The following is a 21,810-nucleotide window of genomic DNA, read 5'->3' as shown; positions in this document are numbered from 1 at the left end:
CACTTACATATAACACCCAGCGTTCATCCCAACAAGTGCTCTCTTCAATGCCCATCACCCATTTTCCCTGCATCTTACCCCCCCGCCCCCAAACTCCCTTCTACCCTCAGTTTGTTGTCTATATTTAAGAGTCTCTTATGGTTTGCCTCCCTCTCTGTTTGTAACTATATATTTTTTTTCTTTCCATTACCCCATGGTCTTCTGTTAAGTTTCTCAACTTCCACCTTTGAGTAAAAACCTATGATATCTGTCTTTCTCTGATTGACTTATTTCATGTAGCATAATACCCTCCAGTTCCATCCACGTTGTAGCAAATGGCAAGATTTCATTCTTTTTTATTGCCAAAGTAGTATTTCATTGTGTGTGTGTGTGTGTGTGTGACACACACACACACACCACAGCTTCTTTATCCATTCATTTGGGCTCTTTCCATAATTTGGCTATTGTTGATAGTACTGCTATAACCATTGGGGTACAGTGTGCCCCTGTGAATCAGCACTCCTGTATCCTTTGGATAAATTTCTAGTAGTGCTATTTCTGGGTCATAGGGTAATTCTATTTTTAATTTTTTGAGGAACCTCCACACTGTTTTCCAGAGTGGCTGCACCAGTTTGCATTCCCACCAGCAGTGCAAAATAGTTCCCCTTTCTCTGCATCCTCGTCAACGTCTGTTGTTTCCTGAGTTGTTCATTTTAGCCACTCTGACCGGTGTGAGGTGGTATTTCAGTGTACTTTTGATTTGTATTTCCCTGATGATGAGCAGTGTTGAGCATCTTTTCATGTGTCTGTTAGCCATATGGTGGCTTACAATTTTCTAAAGCAGTATTTATTCATGGGAGACATTTGGGAATTTTGTCAGGTTAATTCTGTTTTAAGCAGAACAGTTCCATGTGTTGCATGATTTTTATCATCCCTGTCCCCAGAAAATACATACTCATAGCACCCACCAGTGATTATAAGAATCAAAAGCACTGCCACATTTCCAAACTTGTACCCTGTGGAAGGGCAGTTAATTCTCCCCACTCCCTCCCATTGAGAACTGTATTATGAAACTAAATCTATATGAATGATTATGTGAATTAGAAAAATTCCAATTATGTACCATTTTTTAACAAGAAACTATATAAAGTTTTGTTATATAGAAATCTACACATACCCTAGGTTAATAACTGATGTTTAACAGGTTTTTGAAGTATATAAAATGCAGCTGCAAATATGAATCCATTAGGGTACTTTCTTCAGGCACATGTATGCATGTATAGCATGATTAGATAGGTAGATAGTTAGGCAGATAGGTTAGAAGAAGGAATGAATGGTTGGACTCCCCCTAACTCCCTTGTCAGTAGGCCTCAAAAATTAGGAAGGTAAAAGAGAAATTATTATTGCTGTGTTTTATGAAGGCTTGGAAAAATGTGGTAAGGTTTCAAGCCTAACATTAGCTTTATTTAAACTGTTATTAGCAACTTTTTAAAAGTGCTGTTTTGAAAATATTTTTCTGAAGATAGGAAACTAAAACTGCCACTAAAAACATCAGAAAATGCTGGATAAAATATAATAAACATCTTATAAATGCATAATGTAACAGCTCTCAAGAAAGTAAGAATTCTCTAGGGGCCAGAAATGAGAAGGGTTACAAACTGGTCAGTAAGCTGCTACACCAGTAGTTCAGTAGCCATGGGCTTGAGCTTTAACAGCAAAGTGGAGACAGGACACTCAGATTTCAAAGAGCCATGTCCTTCAGTATAACAGTGGACTAGGAAAAAAATCCACCCACCTTCACAAGGGGCTAAGATGTCAAGAAGCTTTTCTTGTAAGAAGTTTCTGTCTTAACTTGATTGGTCAATATAATGTCATCCGTCTGCCTTCATTTGTGTTATAGTATTTGAATTGACACTACCTGCAAGGATTAGTAATGCTCAGACTGAAAAAAAACAAAACCAAACCATATAATGTGGTCCTGAGTCAGTGAGAACCTCCAGTGTGTCTAGAAGAAACAAATGCAGAAAGCTCTTAGAAGTATACAACCTTAACCCAGCTTACACAGTATTTCTACAGATAAAAACCTGCTGATGATATGCTCACAAGGCAAAATTACGAAAACACGGAGAAACTATCCACAATCGCACAATGATTTAATAAACAGCAGTTTTTGAACCTCGGTAGAATTATTGGATAAACATATAAATAGACTAAAAATGGAGAATATCAGATATATGAAATGCTAAAATATATTTAAATATATTATGGCTGAGAATTTCCCAGAAATAATAAAAAAAAGATGAATTCTCAAATTTAGGAAACCCAGTGATTCCTGCTCAGGATAAAGTAAAAATCACCATCTAGGCCCCTGATGGTGAAACTACCAAAGGCAGGAAAAACCTAAAAAGAAATTAACAACAACAACAAAAGAGTGTTAGTTTAAGATAATAGTAAAAACTTTGAGGATTTTTTTATTTCTGAAAATATTGTAAGATTGAATGTAAATATACCTTTTATTTTCATTTGCTATGGTATTCTGGGTTTAGATGGTTTTATTTTTTATTTTTTATTTATTTTTTTTTTAAATTTTTTTTTTTCAACATTTATTTATTTTTGGGACAGAGAGAGACAGAGCATGAATGGGGGAGGGGCAGAGAGAGAGGGAGACACAGAATCGGAAACAGGCTCCAGGCTCCGAGCCATCAGCCCAGAGCCTGATGCGGGGCTCGAACTCACGGACCGCGAGATCGTGACCTGGCTGAAGTCGGACGCTTAACCGACTGCGCCACCCAGGCGCCCCTAGATGGTTTTAGAGCAAAATTTCATACTGGGATAAATCTATAATATTCACATTGAGTATACTTGTGTAAAGTCTAATTCGTACCTTAAAAATTAATAGCAATTATTGAGTTGGTTCTCTATAAAGCATAGATAGAAGCATAGTAAAAGCAAAGGTTCTGAGCTCTTTCTTTTTAGTATCCCAAGGTAGGAAGAAGAATGAAGCTGACCACAACTTACTCACTGAGTCGTCCTTTATGAAGCACCTGCCACATGCCAGGCACTCATTCTGGCATTGTAAATACAATAGGTAAACAAGACAGGCACAAACCTTGCTCACTAGGACATGTATTCCAGCAGGGAAGACAGACAGTAAGGTAACAAATGAAGCAATATACATAGAAATTTGTGCTTTGAAGAATATTAAAATAGAGAATAAGGGTGCGTGGGGCAGAGAGTAAGGCACCAGTCAATAGTGCTCTAGGAGACACTCTGAAAAAGTTTTGTCAGAGTTGAGAGCTAAAGAGAAGCAGCAGCCACTGGACAAAGATGGAGCCTCCCAACCAGGAGAAAAGCATAAACCTTGCATCAGGAAGGGGCTTGTTACTTTCCAGAGTCAGAGACCTCTGAGACAGAAGTGGGTGAGTAAGGACAAGGCCAGAGAGGCAGGCAAAGACCCTCTCTGAATGTCTGCATTGTAATTTACAAGAGAATTAAAGTACTTGCCAGCCACAAATCCTGTGCCCACAGGGTTGACCTGGGACATTACTGGCCTTCTTCAGGGTGAGAAGTGTCAGTCCCTGGAAGGATGCAAGCATGAAGTATCATTTGTTTAAGTGTCAAATGTTTAACTGAACTCAAGATGTTTAAAGTTCCTTTGAATGCTAAAACTCTGTAAGTCCATTTAGTACACTCCACTGGAGAGCATTTCTAAATGATTGAACTAATTAAACAGAAGGTAGTTGCAGAAAGATGCCTGAGCATTCAAATACTTGAAACTCAGTGCTCTCCTGAAAAGACATCTACAGAGGATCGCAAAGAAGATTGAACAATGAAATTATGCCATTAAATCTGTGATGCAGTTAGAAACCAGGATTATACAGTGCTTTAATGAATGGCTTTATTTTCTTCACAAGACTGCATTTGGGATTATAAAATAGGGAGATACAGAATTTGTTTTATTTTGAAACTTAAGTACACCAAGTGTACTTCTGTGACTCCAAAACTTTTTTTTTTTTTTTTTTAGCAGTTATGAGTTCAGTCCAATAAACATTTATTGAGTACCAGCTGTGTGGTTAGTGCCGTAAAGTATACAGGTATTAGTAGTAAGTCAGTCTTAGTCTCCATAGAGTTCTCAGCCTAATAACAAGAAGAGGTATGTACACAAATCAATATCATATGACACAGTAATAAATACTATACTAGAGGTACAACACAAGTTTATGGGAGCACAGAGGAAGAGATTATCAGGAATAGCCTCATTTGAACTGTGCTTTGAAGGATTAAGTATGATTGTGTCGAGATGAATGGGGGCTATTGAGAGTAGTGTTGAATGTAAGGCATATTTAGCATTCAGTCAACCTTTTTTATGTGCCAAGCATTTTTTTATGTGTTTTTTTCATGCAAAAATGAGTAAAATCTCTGCTTTCAAGTAAACGTATGTCAGGTGGTAGTGATGAGTTCTGTGACAAGAAAATAAAGCAACATACTCGGGGGTTAGGATGAAAGTTTTTGTTTTAGAAAAAGTAATCAGGAAAGATCCTCCTGGGGTTTCATTTGGGCAGAAATCCTGATGAAGTAAAAGAGTGAGCCACCTGGCTATCTGGGAGCAGAACACTAAAGGCAGAGGAAACAGTAAGTGCAAACACCTTGGAGTGAGAGTGTGCTGGTTATGTTCAAATAACAGCTAGAAGTCTCTGATGCTGGACTGGAGTGGGAAGAGGAAGATTTATAGTAGATATGCTCAGAGGCATGGGCAGGGCTGGGTTACATGACACTGAATATCATGGTAAGGACTTTGGATTTATCCTGAGAGGAATGGGAGCCACCAGAGAATTTCAGACAGAGGAGAAAAACTCACCATATCTTTAAAACAATTCCTCTCTTGAATAGAGAGTTCATGAAAGTATCCACACATATGTGGTCAATCCAAGACGGAGGAGGCAAGAATGTAAAATAGAGAAAGGATAATCTGTTCAATAAATAGTATTGGGAAAACTGGACAGATACATACCAAAGAATGAAAGTGGACTACTGTCTTATACCATATATAAAAATAAATTCAAAATGGAGTAAAGACTTGAATATAGGACCTGAGACCGTAAAACTCCCAAAAGAAACCATAGACAATAAGCTCTTGGACATTGATCTTAGCTTTTTTTTCAAACCAGTCGCCTCAGGCAAAGCCAACAAAATCTAAAACAAATGGGAATATATCAAACTAAAAAGCTTTTGCACAGTGAAGGAAGCCATAAACAAAATGAAAAGGCAGTCTACAGAATGGAAGAAGATACTCGTAAGTGATATATCTGATAAGATATTAATATCCAAAATGTATGAAGGATTTATACAAATTAATACCAAAAACACAACATGATTAATAACAGCCAGAGGACTTGAGTAGACATTTTTCCAAAGATATAGAAATGACCAGCAGACACATGAAAGTATGCTGAACATCTCTAATCATCAGGGAAATGCAAGTCAAAACCACAGTGAGATATCACCTCACACCTGTAAGGTTCACTATTGTCAAAAAGACAAAAAATAACAAGTGTTGGTGGGGTTGTGGAGAAAAGGGAACCCTCATATACTGTTGGTGGGAATGTAAATTGGTGCAGCCAATATAGAAAACAGAATGAAGGATTCTCAAAAAATCAAAAATAGAACTGTATGATACAGTAATTCCACTTCTGGGTATTAATCCAAAGAAGACAGAAACATCAATCTAAAGAGATAATCACCCCTATGTTCCTTCCAGCATAAAATACCCAAGATATGGAAGCAATGTAAGCATCCAGTGATAGATAAACACACTGGACATTACTCAGCCATAAAAAAGGATGAGATCTTGTCATTTGTGACAGCATGGGTGGATCTAGAGGGTATTGTGCTAAGTGAAATAAGAAGAAAACAAATACCATATGATTTCATTTATATGTGACATAAACGAGATTCATAGGTACAGGGAACAAACTGTAGGTTACCAGAAGCAGTGGTGGGGAGATTGGAGGGCAGGTGAAATAGGTAAAGGGGATTAAGAGGTATAAACTACTAGTTATAAAATAAGACACATGGATATAATATACAGCATAGGGGATATAGCCAATAATATTGTAATAATTTTGTGTGATGACACATCATAACTTAGGACAGATCCTCGACTTATTTTGGGGATTATTTCATAATGTATAAAAATAACAAATCACCATGATGCACACCTGAAACTAATAGGATATTTATTGTATATATGTATTTATAAAAAATATGTATGAGTATTTATGATAGGTGGGGTGAAACAGAGCCTATGCCACAACTTTTTGCATCCAGAAATAATTTGCTTTTGTAATTCTATGAATATCAAGAAAGAAAAAAACTGTTTATTGGAAGACATCAAAAGACTGAAGCAAGACAAACAAGCTCTTGAAGTAGACTTGGAAAAAATGAAGAAAGAGAGAGACCAAGCCAAAGATCAGATTGCTTATGCCACAGGTAAAACGCTGAGCTTAAACAGTTTACCTTTATACTCGTAACTGTTTTAATCTTGAATTTAAGTAATAGCAGTTGCTATTACTACTCAAGGAATCAAAATCCTACTTCTTGAAGTATATTGTAGTTTTAGAAACTTTAAAAAAAAGTTATTAATAGGTGGGTTAGTTGGTTTTGGCAGGACTAATTGCAGGATCAGAGAATATCAAGGATTGTTTTGAATTTGTGGCATATTATGTCTATTCATTTTCATGTCTGTGACCTTCCTGAGGGTATGGTCTGCCTTTTTATCCCTGGGTCTGAAAGAAAGGCTCTTAAGTATTTGCCAAATGAACAAATAACACTACACCTATGTTTATAGAAAACACAAGGATAAATGTGACATTCCCCATCAGGGAAAACAAGGGAAAATAAGAATGCAGAAAAGTTTAATATAAAAAAAAAATACAAATAACATGAGACATGGTACTAAGTAGGGATTTCAGGGAAGAGTAGCATTTGAGCCGGGTCCTGACAGGTTGAAAGACTCAGAAGTGAAGGAATGAAGGGAGGTTGTTGGAGTGTGCTTGCTTCATGAGCATATATCGAGTGCACCTGTGGATTGGAGTTTAGGATGACAGAACACAGGACTAGAAAAGTAGATCCGAAGAGTCCTTGTAAGATCTCTCCACTGTGATACCATGATCTTCACTGTGAGATATACACCACCTGTTTGTAAGAAAATTATATTTAGTCTCCTCATCTGTAAAATAAATAATAACAATACCCATCATATGTTTGTTGTGTTAAATGAAATCCTGTATGGTAAGCACTCTCTAATGTTTCCCATTGCAATTTATTAATATAGTTATAGGAATTCTTCATGTTTATTATCTCTTGGATCCAACATTTATTGTCCCATGGAAATGACTTTGCTTTTATAATGAAAGTCAGTGGGAAAACAATTGATTTATCAAAAAAAAATTATACACAGCCAACTTTGCTATGAATTTGAGGAGTTGGACTATGAGGAGTTGGACTATGAACACAATGTTCATCTCTCTTTATTAACAGATTAAACTGGATACTGCCTTGCAAACACTAATTTTTTTTTTGCCTATTATTTTTTCATAATGCTTTCATTAGATTGGCATTGGTTTCTATGTAATTTAATTTATTTCCATATTTTGGGAAATTATAATTAAGTTCAGGAGTTCATCTTATAGGAGTTTCATCCTATAGGTGAAAAATTATATGAAATAAAAATTTTAGAAGAAACACATAAACAAGAAATCAGTCGCCTGCAAAAAAGATTACAATGGTATGCTGAAAATCAGGAACTTCTGGATAAAGATGCATTTCGGCTTAAAGAAGCAAATGAAGAAATTGAGAAGCTCAAACTTGCGGTAATAAGATCATTTGAGAATGTATTTCTGTAGATGTACCCCATTCAACAATTAGTTCTTCTTAGCCTTGTAAGTGTGATTAAATCAGTACTATAAACTCTGCCAATTAAAATAGATGGTTTGGGTTTGCTCACAGATGTGTAGTCTGTTTTAGAATAGACTGAGAATAAATCCAAGCTCCTTATCACAACCTGTCAGGTCCCTGTATGGTCTGAACCCTGCCTGCCTGTCTCTCCAGCCTCATCTGTATAACACTCCACAAGTCACTGTCCTGCAGCCACATCAAAACTCTCTCTGATTCTTGAACATGCCAAGCTTGTTCCACCGGTTGCCTTCACTCGATTACTCTGGCCTATGTTCTTCCATGTCTCACTCCTCATTCAAGTCTCAGCTCCAAATTCTACTGCTTAGAAAGACCTTTCCTGATCTTGTAATCTAATGGAGCTACCAATCCTGCCCTCTTCTGACCCTTTCACTCTATTTTCTTCTTTTAAGTGTTTGTTTATTTTGAGAGAGAGAGAGCATGCACATGCAGGCATGTGCACAAATGGGAAGAGCAGAGAGGGAGGGAGAGAGAGAATCCCAAGCAGGCTTCACACTATCAGCACAGAGCCCATCGAAGGGCTCAGTCTCATGAACCTGAGATTATGACCTGAGCAGAAATCAAGAGTTGGATGCTTAACCGACTGAGCCACCCAGGCGCCCCTGTTTTATTTTCTTCATAGCATTTGTCACTCTCTGAAGTTATTTTATTTACTTGTTGATTTACTTTATTAGCTTACCATGTGTCTCCTCCATCAGAGTGCAAGCCCTGTTAAAGCGGGGACCTGGCTTATCTTGTTTGCCCTTCGTGTCTCCAGCGCAGCACCCTATCTGGGAATTAATAAATGAATGAATGACCTACCATTATGCTTCTTTCCTGGTGTTTCTCTGGTATGTTTTAAATATGCTTAACAGGTTCTTTACTTATTGACAGGTTGAGAAACTGAAAGCTGAATCTGGAAATCCATGTATTCAGCAGAAGATACGTTTAAAAGAGAAAGCAGCTGATGCCAAAAAAATTCAAGACCTAGAGCGACAAGTATGTGTTCAGGGTAAATTTTCATTAGGGCATTTTTTATACAGAGAATTTTTGTTTTCTGCTATTTCAGTAGTTCCTAAAAAACATAGTCAACCTGAAAATTCATACTTTTATTCATTTATTTTAATATAGAACTGCCCTCTAAATATTCTTTATATATAATATTTAAAGTGACAGCCATAAAAGTAGTAAACAACATCATTTTGTACAACCTGTGGCTTTATACATGAAGAATTTTTAGGCTGCTGTGCCTCATTTGATGGTAGACCTATGGATGAAAGGTTATTTTCATTCCAGCTCTATTAGACATCTAGAAAGAAGGAAGCAGAATTTTAAAACTCTGGGTATAGAATTAGGATTCCTTCTCCTCATAAAAGTTTGGTGAGAGAGGAGTACAGGAAAGGAGACTTTTAAATTGGGAACATGTTAGAAGTGCTTGAGAAGTGTTGCAAACACCCTGGAAATAAATGGAACATTTAGCCTTCCAAAAAGCTCCGTCATTTTGAGTTCTTGCTCACCGTCAAGCTTAGAAGTATTCATTTTATGGTCAGTGTAGCTGGGAGACCTTTTCAAAAATTATGTTGTAATGCTTATTAGGATAAAGATTTTTTTCATTAAAGTAGTTAATGTGGGGTGGAATATTAACTTTTTCCTTTTGTTTTTAAAACTCTGTAATTTAGCATTTGTATTCATAACTCAATTATTAAAACGAAAGAAGGATTTCCAGCCCTGTGCATAAGGGAGCATAATTCTATAGTCAAGTCATGACACTTAAATATACAGTTATTATTCCATCACAAACCCAAAACTGTGAGGTCATCACTGGGCTCAATATTACCCCAGTTTTCTGAGAGAAGGAAAACTAAAAAATTAGCTTTTGTTACTTTTACAGGACCTGTTCTTATAGTAAAAGGTATGGTCGGTAACTTGGCTTAGTAGCCAGGAGAGGAATAGGACAGAGGTATTTTAAAGAGTTAGAAGTATTCTGAAATAAGTATAGTACAGGATTGCTTGCCTATTTTTCAGTGCTTTTGATTTAGATTAGCTAATGTAGACGAAGCCATCCAGAATTGTGAGAGAGAAAAGACCAAAGCAACTACTTCCCTATTTGATGACTTTAAGAGAAATAATTTAGAAAGTTATTTTATTTACTTGTTGATTTACTTTATTAGTTTCTCTCCTCCATTGGAGTACAAGTGCTGTTAAAGCAAGGATCTGGCTTATCTTGTTTGCCTTCTGTATCTCCAGTGCAGCGCCATATCTGGGAATTAATAAATGAATGCAGAACTAAATGTATCAGAGTGAAAACAAATGAAGCATGCTTAAAAGCAAAATTAAGACTTGAAATGGTAAATCATATTGACTAGAAATATAGCACTGAATACAAGTTATTTTCCTCTTTTATTAATGCTTTCATTAAGGGGTGCCTGGGTGGCTCAGTTGGTTAAGTACAAACTTTGGCTCAGGTCATGATCTCACAGTTTGTGAGTTCGAGCCCCGTGTCAGGCTCTGTGCTGACAGCTCAGACCCTGGAGCCTGCTTCAGATCCTGTGTCTCCCTCTCTTTCTGCCCGTCCCCCACTCACACTCTCTCAAAAATAAAAAAAATAGGGGCGCCTGGGTGGCTCAGTCGGTTGAGCGACCGACTTCAGCTCAGGTCATGATCTCGCAGTCTGTGAGTTCGAGCCCCGTGTCGGGCTCTGCTCTGACAGCTCAGAGCCTGGAACCTGCTTTGGATTCTGTGTCCCCCCTCTCTCTCTGCCCCTCCCCTGCTCATGCTCGCTCTCTCTCTCTCTCTCTCTCTCTCTGTCAAAAATAAATAAACATTAAAAAATTAAAAAAATAAATAACAATGAAAAAATAAAATAAAAAAATGCTTTTGTTAAAAAATGTATTGGCTTACCATTTTAGACTATATCTTTCTAAAATATTGTTTATTAATAATATTTTGTATAGTTTACTGTGTGTACATTTCGGATCTTACTCTGTTCCCATGAACATTTCCATCCTAATGATTTTAAACCTTACTATATATTTATTGTTTTAATGTTTATTTATTTTTGAGAGAGAGAAGAAGAAAGAGAGAGAGTGGGGAGGGGCAGAAAGGGAGGAAGAGAGAATCCCAAGCAGGCTCTATGCCGTCAGCACAGAGCCTGACAAGGGGCTCAAACTCACAAACTGTGAGATCATGACCTGAGCCAAAGTCAGAGGCTTAACCGACTGAGCCACCCAGGTGCCCCTAAACCTTAATATATATTTTAAAGTAAAGGTATATCAAGTGTATTCAGAATCATTTTGGAGCCATATTCTGAAATAGGTTAATTCTAGAATAAAATATCTCATTTTCTAAAAGTTCATAATTAAAAATGGGGCCAATTAATTAGATGCCTGTTATAATGAAAATTTCAGATTATGTGCATTTTTTAATTCATACTTTTATTTAATGGAATATTCCATAGTTTAATTTCCAATGAGAAATTTTGGAAAAGCAGTTACTTTTGTGTATGACAGCCACACTGGTATCAGTGACCAGCATTTACTCATATCAATGACCGAAGAAAAATATTAAAAAGCAAAATTAAAGAAAATATAAAGTAAAATCTAATTTTCCCCAAAAATGTAATAAGTACTTCAAGATATCAAAATTAGGTTGAAATATTTCTTAAAATTTTAAATGAATGCATTATAAATATGTTAAAACATTTTTTTTTCTTTTATTTTTACATTCAAGTTAGCATATAGTGCAATAATGATTTCAGGAGTAGAATCCAGTGATTCATCACCTACATATAACACGAAGTGCTCATCCCAACTGTCTTCCTTAATTCCTGTTGCCCATTTAGCCCATCCACCCACCCATAACCTCTCCAACAACCCTCCGTTTTTTCTCTATATTTAAAAGTCTCTTAAAAACATTCATTTTTTAAAAATCTAGTTCTTCTCTTTTCAGTATACATTTTGTATATGTGTATGTATGTACCTTTGTATGCTTAGATCTACTTCAAATAACTAGATTTTTAATACCGGAGAAAGCAAAACTTTGAAAATGTCACAATTGAAGTTATCAATATTTGTATCTGGATATATTTCAATTTATGGTGCATATATGAAAGTGCAAGCAGTCTTCATGACTGGAAATATTTACTATAAATGTTGCAAATGATGAACAATATTCAATGCCTAACATGAACAATATTCAAGTTATATATAGGATTTTAAGTACCAGCAATGCATCTTGCCTTAGTGGGGGTAGTTTTTGAGACCAGATCATAATAAAAGCCAACATTATCAAGCCCTCACTGTATACTGGGTGTTCTGCTAAGCACTTTACCAAGGTAAATGTCATTTGATCCTCACTTAAGTGTGCCAATGCCATGAAATTGGTATTGTCATTCCCATTTTACCAGTGAGGCAAAAGAAATGTAGATTGAGGAGTAGACACAGGTCATAAAGCTGGTGGCACAATCTGAACTCCAAAAAAGCTCTAACCAGTGCACTAGACTGCCTCTCAGGTGCTATTTTATTTTATTGTATATTCAGAGGTAGAAAACTATTCAATAAAGAATTTAGTATTTTAATATATGTTTTTCAAACACATCTAAACTGTAATTTAACAAAAACAGGTATAAACATATGTACATATATAATATCAAGCTTTAATTTCTGTAGACCCTGGTACAGTTCTTTCTCACAAAAAGACCATAAAATATGTTATTGCTTAATAGACTAAATGAAAAGTAGTGTTTTGTGAAGACTTCATTAAATATCATCTAACCCTCCTTGCTTTCTAATTGAAAGAAGTAACTGTAATTTTAAAAATAGATTAAACTTGGGGTGCCTTGGTGCTTCAGTCGGTTAGACGTCTGACTTCGGCTCAGGTCATGATCTCACAGTTTGTGAGTTTGAGCCCTGTGTCGGGCTCTGTGCTGACAGCTCAGAGCCTGGAGCCTGCTTCAGATTCTGTGTGTCTCTCTCTCTCTGCCCTCCCCTGCTCGTGCTCTATCTCTCTGTCTCTCTCTCAAAAAATAAACAATACCAACACAACAGAAATAAAAGCAATAATAAGAGAATATTATGAGCAATTATATGCCAATAAAATGGGTAATCTGGAAGAAATGGACAAATTCCTAGAAACATATACACTACCAAAACTGAAACAGGAAGAAATAGAAAATTTGAACAGACCCATAACCTGGAAGGAAATTGAATTAGTAATCAAAAATCTGCCAAAAAACAAGAGTCCAGGGCCAGATGGCTTTCCAGGCGAATTCTACCAAACATTTAAGGAAGAGTTAACACCTATTCTCTTGAAACTGTTCCAAAAAATAGAAATGGAAGGAAAACTTCCAAACTCTTTCTATGAAGCCAGCATTACCTTGATTCCAAAACCAGACAGAGACCACACTAAAAAGGAGAACTATAGACCAGTTTCCCTGATGAACATGGATGCAAAATTCCTCAACAAGATATTAGCCAACCGGATCCAAAAATACATTTAAAAAATTATTCACCACGACCAAGTGGGATTTATACCTGGGATGCAGGGCTGGTTCAATATCTGCAAAACAATTAATGTGATTCATCACATCAATAAAAGAAAGGGCAAGAACCATATGATCCTCTCAATTGATGCAGAGAAAGCATTTGACAAAATACAGCATCCTTTCTTGATAAAAAACCCCAAGAAAGTAGGGATAAAAGGAGCATACTTCGAGGTCATAAAAGCCATATATGAATGACCCAATGCTAATATCATCCTCAATGGGGAAAAATTGAGAGCTTTCTCCCTAAGGTCAGGAACAAGACAGGGATGTCCGCTCTCACCACTGTTATTCAACATAGTATTGGAAGTCTTAGCCTCTGCAATCAGACAACACAAAGAAATAAAAGGCATCCAGATTGGCCAGGAGGAGGTCAAACTTTCACTCTTTGCAGATGACATGATACTCTATATGGAAAATGCAAAAGATTCCATCAAAAGACTGCTAGAATTGATTCATGAGTTCAGCAAAGTTGCAGGATATAAAATCAATGCACAGAAATTGGTTGCATTCCGGGGCGCCTGGGTGGTGCAGTCGGTTAAGCGTCCGACTTCAGCCAGGTCACGATCTCGCGGTCCGTGAGTTCGAGCCCCGCGTCAGGCTCTGGGCTGATGGCTCAGAGCCTGGAGCCTGTTTCTGATTCTGTGTCTCCCTCTCTCTCTGCCCCTCCCCCGTTCATGCTCTGTCTCTCTCTGTCGCAAAAATAAATAAACGTTGAAAAAAAAATTAAAAAAAAAAAAAGAAATTGGTTGCATTCCTATACACCAATGAAGCAACAGAAAGAGAAATCAAGGAATCGATCCCATTTACAGTTGCACAAAAAAACTGTAAAATACCTAGGAATAAATCTAACCAAAGAGGTGAAAAATCTACACACTGAAAACTTATAGAAAGCTTATGAAAGAAATTGAAGAAGACACAAAAATTAGAAAAAGGTTCCAGGCTCCTGGATAGGAAGAACAAATATTGTTAAAATGTCAATACTGCCCAAAGCAATCTACATATTCAATGCAATCCCTATCAAAGTAACACCAGCATTCTTCACAGAGCTAGAACAAACAATTCTAAAATTTGTATGGAACCAGAAAAGACCCTGAATAGCCAAAGCGATCTTGAAAAAGAAAACCAAAGCAGGAGGCATCATAATCCCAGACTTCAAGCTATACTACAAAGCTGTAATCATCAAGACAGTATGGTACTGGCACAAGAACAGACACTCAGATCAATGGAACAGAATAGAGAACCCAGAAATAGACCCACAAATGTATGGCCAACTAATCTTTGACAAAGCAGGAAAGAATATCCAATGGAATAGAGACAGTCTCTTCAGCAAGTGGTGCTGGGAAAACTGGACGGCGACATGCAGAAGAATGAACCTGGACCACTTTCTTACACCAGACACAAAAATAAACTCAACATGGATGAAAGACCTCAATGTAAGACAGGAAGCCATCAAAATCCTCAAGGAGAAAGCAGACAAAAACCTCTTTGATCTTGGCCACAGCAACTCCTTACTCAACATATCTCCAGAGGCAAGGGAAACAAAAGCAAAAATGAACTACTGGGACCTCATCAAAATAAAAAGCTTCTGCACAGTGAAGGAAACAATCAGCAAAACTAAAAGGCAACCAACAGAATGGGAGAAGATATTTGCAAATGACATAGCAGATAAAGGGGTAGTATCCAAAATCTATAAAGAACTTCCCAAACTCAACACCCAAAAAACAAATAATCCAGTGAAGAAATGGGCAAAAGACATGAATTGGCACTTCTCCAAAGAAGACTTCCAGATGGCCAACCGACACATGAAAAAATGCTCAACATCACTCATCATCAGGGAAGTACAAATCAAAACCACAATGAGATACCACCTCACGCCTGTCAGAATGACTAACATTAACAACTCAGGCAACAACAGATGTTGGCGAGGATGCGGAGAAAGGATAACCCTTTTACTTTGCTGGTGGGAATGCAAGCTGGTGCATCCACTCTGGAAAACAGTATGGAGGTTCCTCAAAAAACTAAAACTAGAACTACCCTACAACCCAGCAATTACACTACTAGGCATTTATCCACGGGATACAGGTGTGCTGTTTCAAAGGGACACATGCACCCCCATGTTTATAGCAGCACTATCAACAATAACCAAAGTATGGAAAGAGCCCAAATGTCCATCGATGGATGAATGGATAAAGAAGATGTGGTATATATACATACAATGAAAGCTCTCTTTGGCAATCAAAAAGAATGAAATCTTGCCATTTGCAACGATGTGGATGGAACTGGAGGGTATTATGCTAAGTGAAATTAGTCAGGGAAAGACAAAAATCGTGTGACTTCACTCATATGAGGACTTATGAGACTCATAAATATGGAGAACAAACTGAAGGTTACTGGAGGGGTTGTGGGAGGGGGGATGGGCTAAATGGGTAAGGGGCACTAAGGAATCTACTCCTGAAATCATTGTTGCACTGTATGCTAACTAATTTGGATGTAAAGTTTAAAAAATAAAAAAATTAATAAATAAACATTAAAAACCTTAAAAAAATAAACTTCAGTTGGAGGGGGACATTTGTAGGAGGGTTGGGGTAGGGTGGAGATTGTTGCACATAGGGGCAAGTGCTTAGGAAGCTGTGTGTTTATTGTACAAATTCTGTACATTCATATGCAGATGTCATTTTTCAACCAATAGATAGTATAAATACAATCATCAAAGGGAGTCTGTGGGAAAAAGGGAAGGGAAAAAGCTTTCTCTTCAGAAAGATTGGTTATTACTAGTACAGTAGAAAGTCCCAAGATCTGTTTTGGATAAATGTAAGAGGATTTCTGTAAATTAACCAGTAACCAGTATTAAATTAGACATTAAACTATAGGGTTTTAAAATCAGATAATCTAGGGATGCAAAATTTGAAATTAATCTGTGTTTCTGTGCATATGATTCAGTCTTGTGATGTGATATAAACATCTCTTTGAAATCTAGACATGACTGATAGAGCATAATCTCAATTTATACATGAAACTGCTTAATTTTAATATATTTGTGATCTTACGTATATGCAAAAATATTTTAATAGGTTAAGGAAATGGAAGGAATTCTAAAGAGAAGATATCCCAATTCTTTACCTGCTTTAATACTGGCTGCATCAGCAGCTGGTGATCCAGTGGATAGAAATACAGTGGACTTTATGGAGAAAAGGATAAAAAAACTAGAGGCTGATTTGGAGGGCAAAGATGAAGAAGCAAAGAAAAGCCTTCGTACCATGGAACAACAGTTCCAGAAGATGAAGGTGGGTGCCATCTAGCCATGGACATGGGGCTCAGATCTCAAGGTTTCAGTATTGTGGGAGCTGGGCACTTCTTAGGTCTCATTTTAACAAATAATTTTAAACATCCTTCCTTGTAAAACCTTTACCATGCATGTCAGTAGATGCAAAAGAAACCTAGACCCATCCTATCTTTTTTGCTCTCCTTTTTCTACTTTTCTTTTTATTTCAAGTTTAGAAAATCAAGCACAGTGTTCCTCTCAGTGATGCTAGAATTAGTGGTAATTAAGCTATGAAAAGGCAAGGTAAAACATGTCTGGTGTATATCCAGTATAAAATTATTTTTTAGTTACCATGGGTGAAAATACTCTTTTGAGGGATGCCTGGGTGGTTCAGTCGGTTAAGCAGCCCTTTCTTGATTTTGGCTCAAGTCATGATCTCAAGGTTCATGAGATCAAGCCCCATGTTGGGATCTTGCACTGTGGTGTGGAGCCTGCTTGGGATATTCTCTCTCTCTCTCTCTCTCTCTCTCTCTCTCTCTCTCTCTCTCTCTGCCTCTCCTATCCCTGTTTGTGCACGTGCTCTCTCTCTCTCAAATAAACATTAAAAAAAAAAAAAAAAGAAAATACTTTCTTGAAATTTCCCTAGACAAGGGGGAGGAAATGAGACAGAAGAGTATCTTTGGAGTAGAGCAGGGAGCAGGGCAATGTTGGTTGAAAATGTCTTACTTTCTGAGTTTTTTAATCCTTTGTGAGGAATGAATCAGAAAATACAAGTAGTAGGATGACCAAGTATGAAAGAAGATGTGATATTTAATTTACTTTTAAAAATTTGTTTAGCACACAGTTTCTGCAGTAATTCTTGCTAGATGCTTTCACGAACATTTTAGTTCATCCTGCATCATCTTTCCAATCACCAGTGAGAAACAGATATTGCTACTCTGCTTCACAGATGAGGGAACAGATGTTCACAATTTAACTTCTTGCCTGAGGTGCTATTGCTGGTGAGTGACAGAGGCCTCAAATCCTTTACCCTCTGAGCCTCTGTCTCCTCATATGTAAGAGGAGTTGTTATCTACAACTGACTTATTGCCAAGTATGCCACTTTTTCTCCTGAATTTCTTTCACTTCCTCTGTTCCTTTTCATCACCGTGTTACTCGGCTGCCATCATTAAGAAACAATGACCTTGATAACTATTGTAATCTCCTGACTAGTTTACACATACCCACATCACTCCATCCTCTAATCAGCTCTTGATGCTAAAGCCAAAATTATATTTTCACATCTGTGTCTTATACACACACACACACACACACACACACACACACACACACACACCCCTACCTTTATTTATATCCCTCAATAACTTCCTGTTCCTCTTAGGTTAAATAAATGACCTATAAATCCATGTATAGCCACACCCCTCTTGCTGTCCAGTGTGTTCTCACTCTGTGCTTTCTCATCCAGTCATATGTGTTTCTCCTACTTGCCATGTTTCCTGCAGCCACAGAAGTTTGTACACTTACCTCTGACTGGTATGCTCTGCCCACCTCTTTCAGTTGAGATGTTCCTGCCCTTTAGCTCTTAATCCAAGCATTGCTACCCCAGTGAAACCTTCGTGGACTCCCTGGTAGACAAATTATCTTATAGGCACTTTCCATGCACTTCTCCATTGTCTCTACCATGTTCACAGCTGTTTTGATTGGATCATGAGTGATCTCTCTCCCCATCTAGCTTCTGGACTTCGTGATGGCTGGAACTGTTCTGCTTTTACTCACCATTGTGTTCCGTCATTCAAGACACAGAGTAGATGTTAAAATATTTTAATTAGTTAATCCTTAATTCATAGGATATTGGGAGGATTGAGTGGCAAAATATATGTAAAGCCCCACGGCCTTATGTGGAGTATAGCAAACATTCAATAAGTGATTATAGTAATTACAGCTACTATTAACATTCCAGTGACCACATAGAGGCTAGAATTCCAACCCTCTACCTGATTTTTATATATCTAAATCTCTTCACCCTGATTTTTCTCTTTTTGTGCTTCCTTAGCCCGTCCCATTCCTGTCTCTGCTCACTCTTTATCACTTCTTCCTTTCATTCTGGTTCCCAGTACACGCCAAGCATTAGATTGCCTTTGCAGGTGTTCTTCCTACTTCCGTAATGTCCCTGCTTCCACTTATCCCCAAATTTACATTCCTCTCTCAAGCCCAAACCTAAATGTGCTCCCTCTATTCACTCTTCCCCCTTCTCTCAGGCACACGGGGAGCCTCGTCCTCTTTGCACCATATTCATAGGCCCATTATCACAGTTATCATAGGACACTGAAATTTTCCATCACTCTCCTGACCAGGCTATAAACTGTTTGAAGGCATGAGCTGGACTTCTTTATCTCTAGAATCTGGTACAGTGCCTGTCACACAGTGGTAGCTCAATAAATATTCATTGAATGAATGAACACTGTTGTGCCCCCTTTGCAGAGTAACCTGCTTAGGTTATTTTGTTTATAATAATAAAGCTGCAGTGTGACAAATCCAAGCTGACTTACTCCCTATGAGATTCCTAAATTGATACTAGCAAGTTGAAAACGGGCTATCTCTTAAAGATTTCAGCGCCCCCGATATCTTTCCCTGTTTATCCTCAGAGTATAGTTTGTCAGTTTGCATAGAGAAAGGTACACAATAATAGGTTTGATTGTGATACTTAAAATAAGTTTTGGGGTGTACAGAAACATGTTATATAATGTTTATAAAGCAACACGTTAATTATGAAATTATACAACATATTGAGAACATATAACGTTATGCTCTTTAAAGATTAGGACTTCAGCCCATTGGACTGACTCAGGGAACAGAGCTAGAAGCATCAGAACATGTAATGAATGCCTGAATGAAGGAATAGGTAGGACCTAGTAGAATGCTGGGCTTTGGGAACAAGTGACATGCTTAGCAGTGGTTTGATGTTACATGGATTCCTTTCTGCAGATCCAGTATGAACAGAGACTAGAGGAGCAGGAGCAGCTACTTGCCTGCAAATTGAAGGAAGCACCCCAGAACCAGCCAGACAGCTCCTCCAGGGTTGAAGCACTAGAGAAGGAGCTCGGCGACATCAAGGAAGCCCATCAAATCACTGTAAGAAACCTTGAAGCTGAAATAGACATTCTTAAACATCAGAATGCTGAATTGGAACTCAAGAAAAGCGATAAAGATGGTAACGATTTCCAGTCTATAGAACTCCAGGTAGAACAGGCTCATGCTAAAGCTAAACTGGTGCGACTCAACGAGGAGCTGGCTGCGAAGGGGAGAGAAATACAAGACCTTTCAAAAACTGTGGAGAGGCTCCAGAAGGAGAGAAGGATGATGCTGTCTAATCAGAACTCTAAGGGTAGAGAGGAAGTGACTGCAAAAAGGGGGAAGAAAGATGGTTTGCATTCAGGTAAAGGAAGTGCTAACGCATTCCCTGGAACCCTGGATGGCAAGCGTTACCAACCACACACTTTTACTGATTCCCATGTTTCAGAGGTTTTACAAGAAAACTGCAGATTGAAAAATGAACTGGAGAGATTAATTGTGGAGAGGAATGAGCTGAAGATGAAATCTGAAGCAGCAGTGACCCAATTTGAAAATTCCATGAAAAGGTAAAATGTGAATTTGTAAATAAATATATGGGAATATAAAAAGATAAAAATGCCAAAATTATGAGATAGATTTCCTCTAGATTATCACTTTTACCCTCAACTGAATTCATCACCAAATTTTATGAAGTTGTATTGCATTGCTAAGCATAGATCTCTTTCAGAGTAGGATCCTCTACCTGTTGAAGGGCAGATCCTGATAAGCCTGAATCTCTGTGTCAGCCCAGACCATGTGCTTGGGCTGACTGATCTTGTCTTTCTGCAGTTTTCCAGATGGTGTTAATAAGCTGACCCGCTGGGCCTTCTTATAAACGAATGTCATCATTTATGACTGCCATGGGCAGACTGCAGAAAACTGCTATTATTAAAACTAGCTGACATTCTAAGAGGAAAGGTCCTCTTTTCCAAAATAACTCTTAAAGTTAATCTAGTGATCACATCCATTCATGCCTTAAAGAACTTTTGTGCTCATTCCTTCTCAGAATCACCAGGTACTGTCTACTGTCTTTCCTCTGAGCCTTCTAACATGCTCAGATCTTTTTGTCCATCATCAAACCAAGCAAGTCTCTACTCATCTTTCTGTCAGGAACACTTTTCCACAAGTAGCGTCTTATTTGCAACTCACTTCCTCTTAACTGGGACTCTTATCCTCAGCACTCTTTTAAATGTGATCTCTCAGTAGTGCTCTTTCCTGGTCCAGTGGTGTTTTCTCCATTTTCATTCTCCTTGACATTGTTCTTTCTTGAAATGGTTTCCTCCCATAACCTCCATGACTCACACTAGGGAGTGTGACTAGTACGCCTCTCCTGTACCTTTAACCGACTCCTGACTCTTCATTCTCCTTCCACAAAAACCAGACTTCTACCAGGGTTTATTTTCAACTTTCTGTTTATTCTCTGTTCTTTATCCATTGCTAAATTCATGTATTCTTATGGCTTCTATGAACCACAAACCCGATTTACTTTTCAAGGCTGTTTTCTTCCCTGAGCTCAGATGTTAAATCTACTGGGGATTTTTGGATTATTCCTCTTGGACTCAGTAGTATCTCAAATTTTATTCCTTTTTTTACCTATGAACTAGCTCCCCTCACAGCTTCCCCATCTCCATCTAGCACCATATTTTTTCAGTTGTCAAGTCCAGCTTTTACTTCCTTTATTTCTTGGGCTCACAGTTTATGGGGGTGCTTCCTTATAAATAGGTCTCCTTTCACTTTCTACCTTACTGTAGTGCAGCCTTACTTGCTTTACTACAGCATCCCACCCTAATCTCCCTGATTTTAGTTTCTGTCTCCCCTAATCATTTTGCTTAAAAACCATTAATATTCTTAAATATCCCTGTATTTGAGTTACTCTGCCCTCCACTGAATCCCAGCTTCCTGAAGTATCACGACTAACTTACTCCATGTGGCTTCTCAAGTGCCATCACCATTACAAGACTTC

General features: G+C 37.7%; 1 protein-coding gene across 5 annotated transcripts in view; it reads left to right on the top strand.

Moving 5' to 3' along the window:
* CEP162 (centrosomal protein 162) overlaps window positions 1-21,810 on the top strand; it is a 124,704-nt gene that overhangs the window by 70,452 nt on the left and 32,442 nt on the right. For 2 of the 5 annotated variants that reach the window (XM_040474082.1, XM_040474086.1), the window contains 5 exons: window positions 6,342-6,468; window positions 7,687-7,850; window positions 8,827-8,931; window positions 16,546-16,758; window positions 19,722-20,374. In XM_040474082.1, the coding sequence (XP_040330016.1) occupies window positions 6,342-6,468; window positions 7,687-7,850; window positions 8,827-8,931; window positions 16,546-16,758; window positions 19,722-20,374 (1,262 nt within the window). The remainder of the gene's footprint in view (window positions 1-6,341; window positions 6,469-7,686; window positions 7,851-8,826; window positions 8,932-16,545; window positions 16,759-19,721; window positions 20,375-21,810) is intronic. The other 3 variants (XM_040474085.1, XM_040474083.1, XM_040474084.1) reach the window with 3 other exon arrangements.

The sequence above is a fragment of the Herpailurus yagouaroundi genome, unplaced genomic scaffold (genome assembly GCF_014898765.1).
Source record: "Herpailurus yagouaroundi ecotype Mexico unplaced genomic scaffold, PumYag 139, whole genome shotgun sequence".
Classification (NCBI taxonomy): Eukaryota; Metazoa; Chordata; class Mammalia; order Carnivora; family Felidae; genus Herpailurus; species Herpailurus yagouaroundi.
Note: the sequence above shows the minus strand (reverse complement) of the source record. Positions and strands in the feature narration are given on the sequence as shown.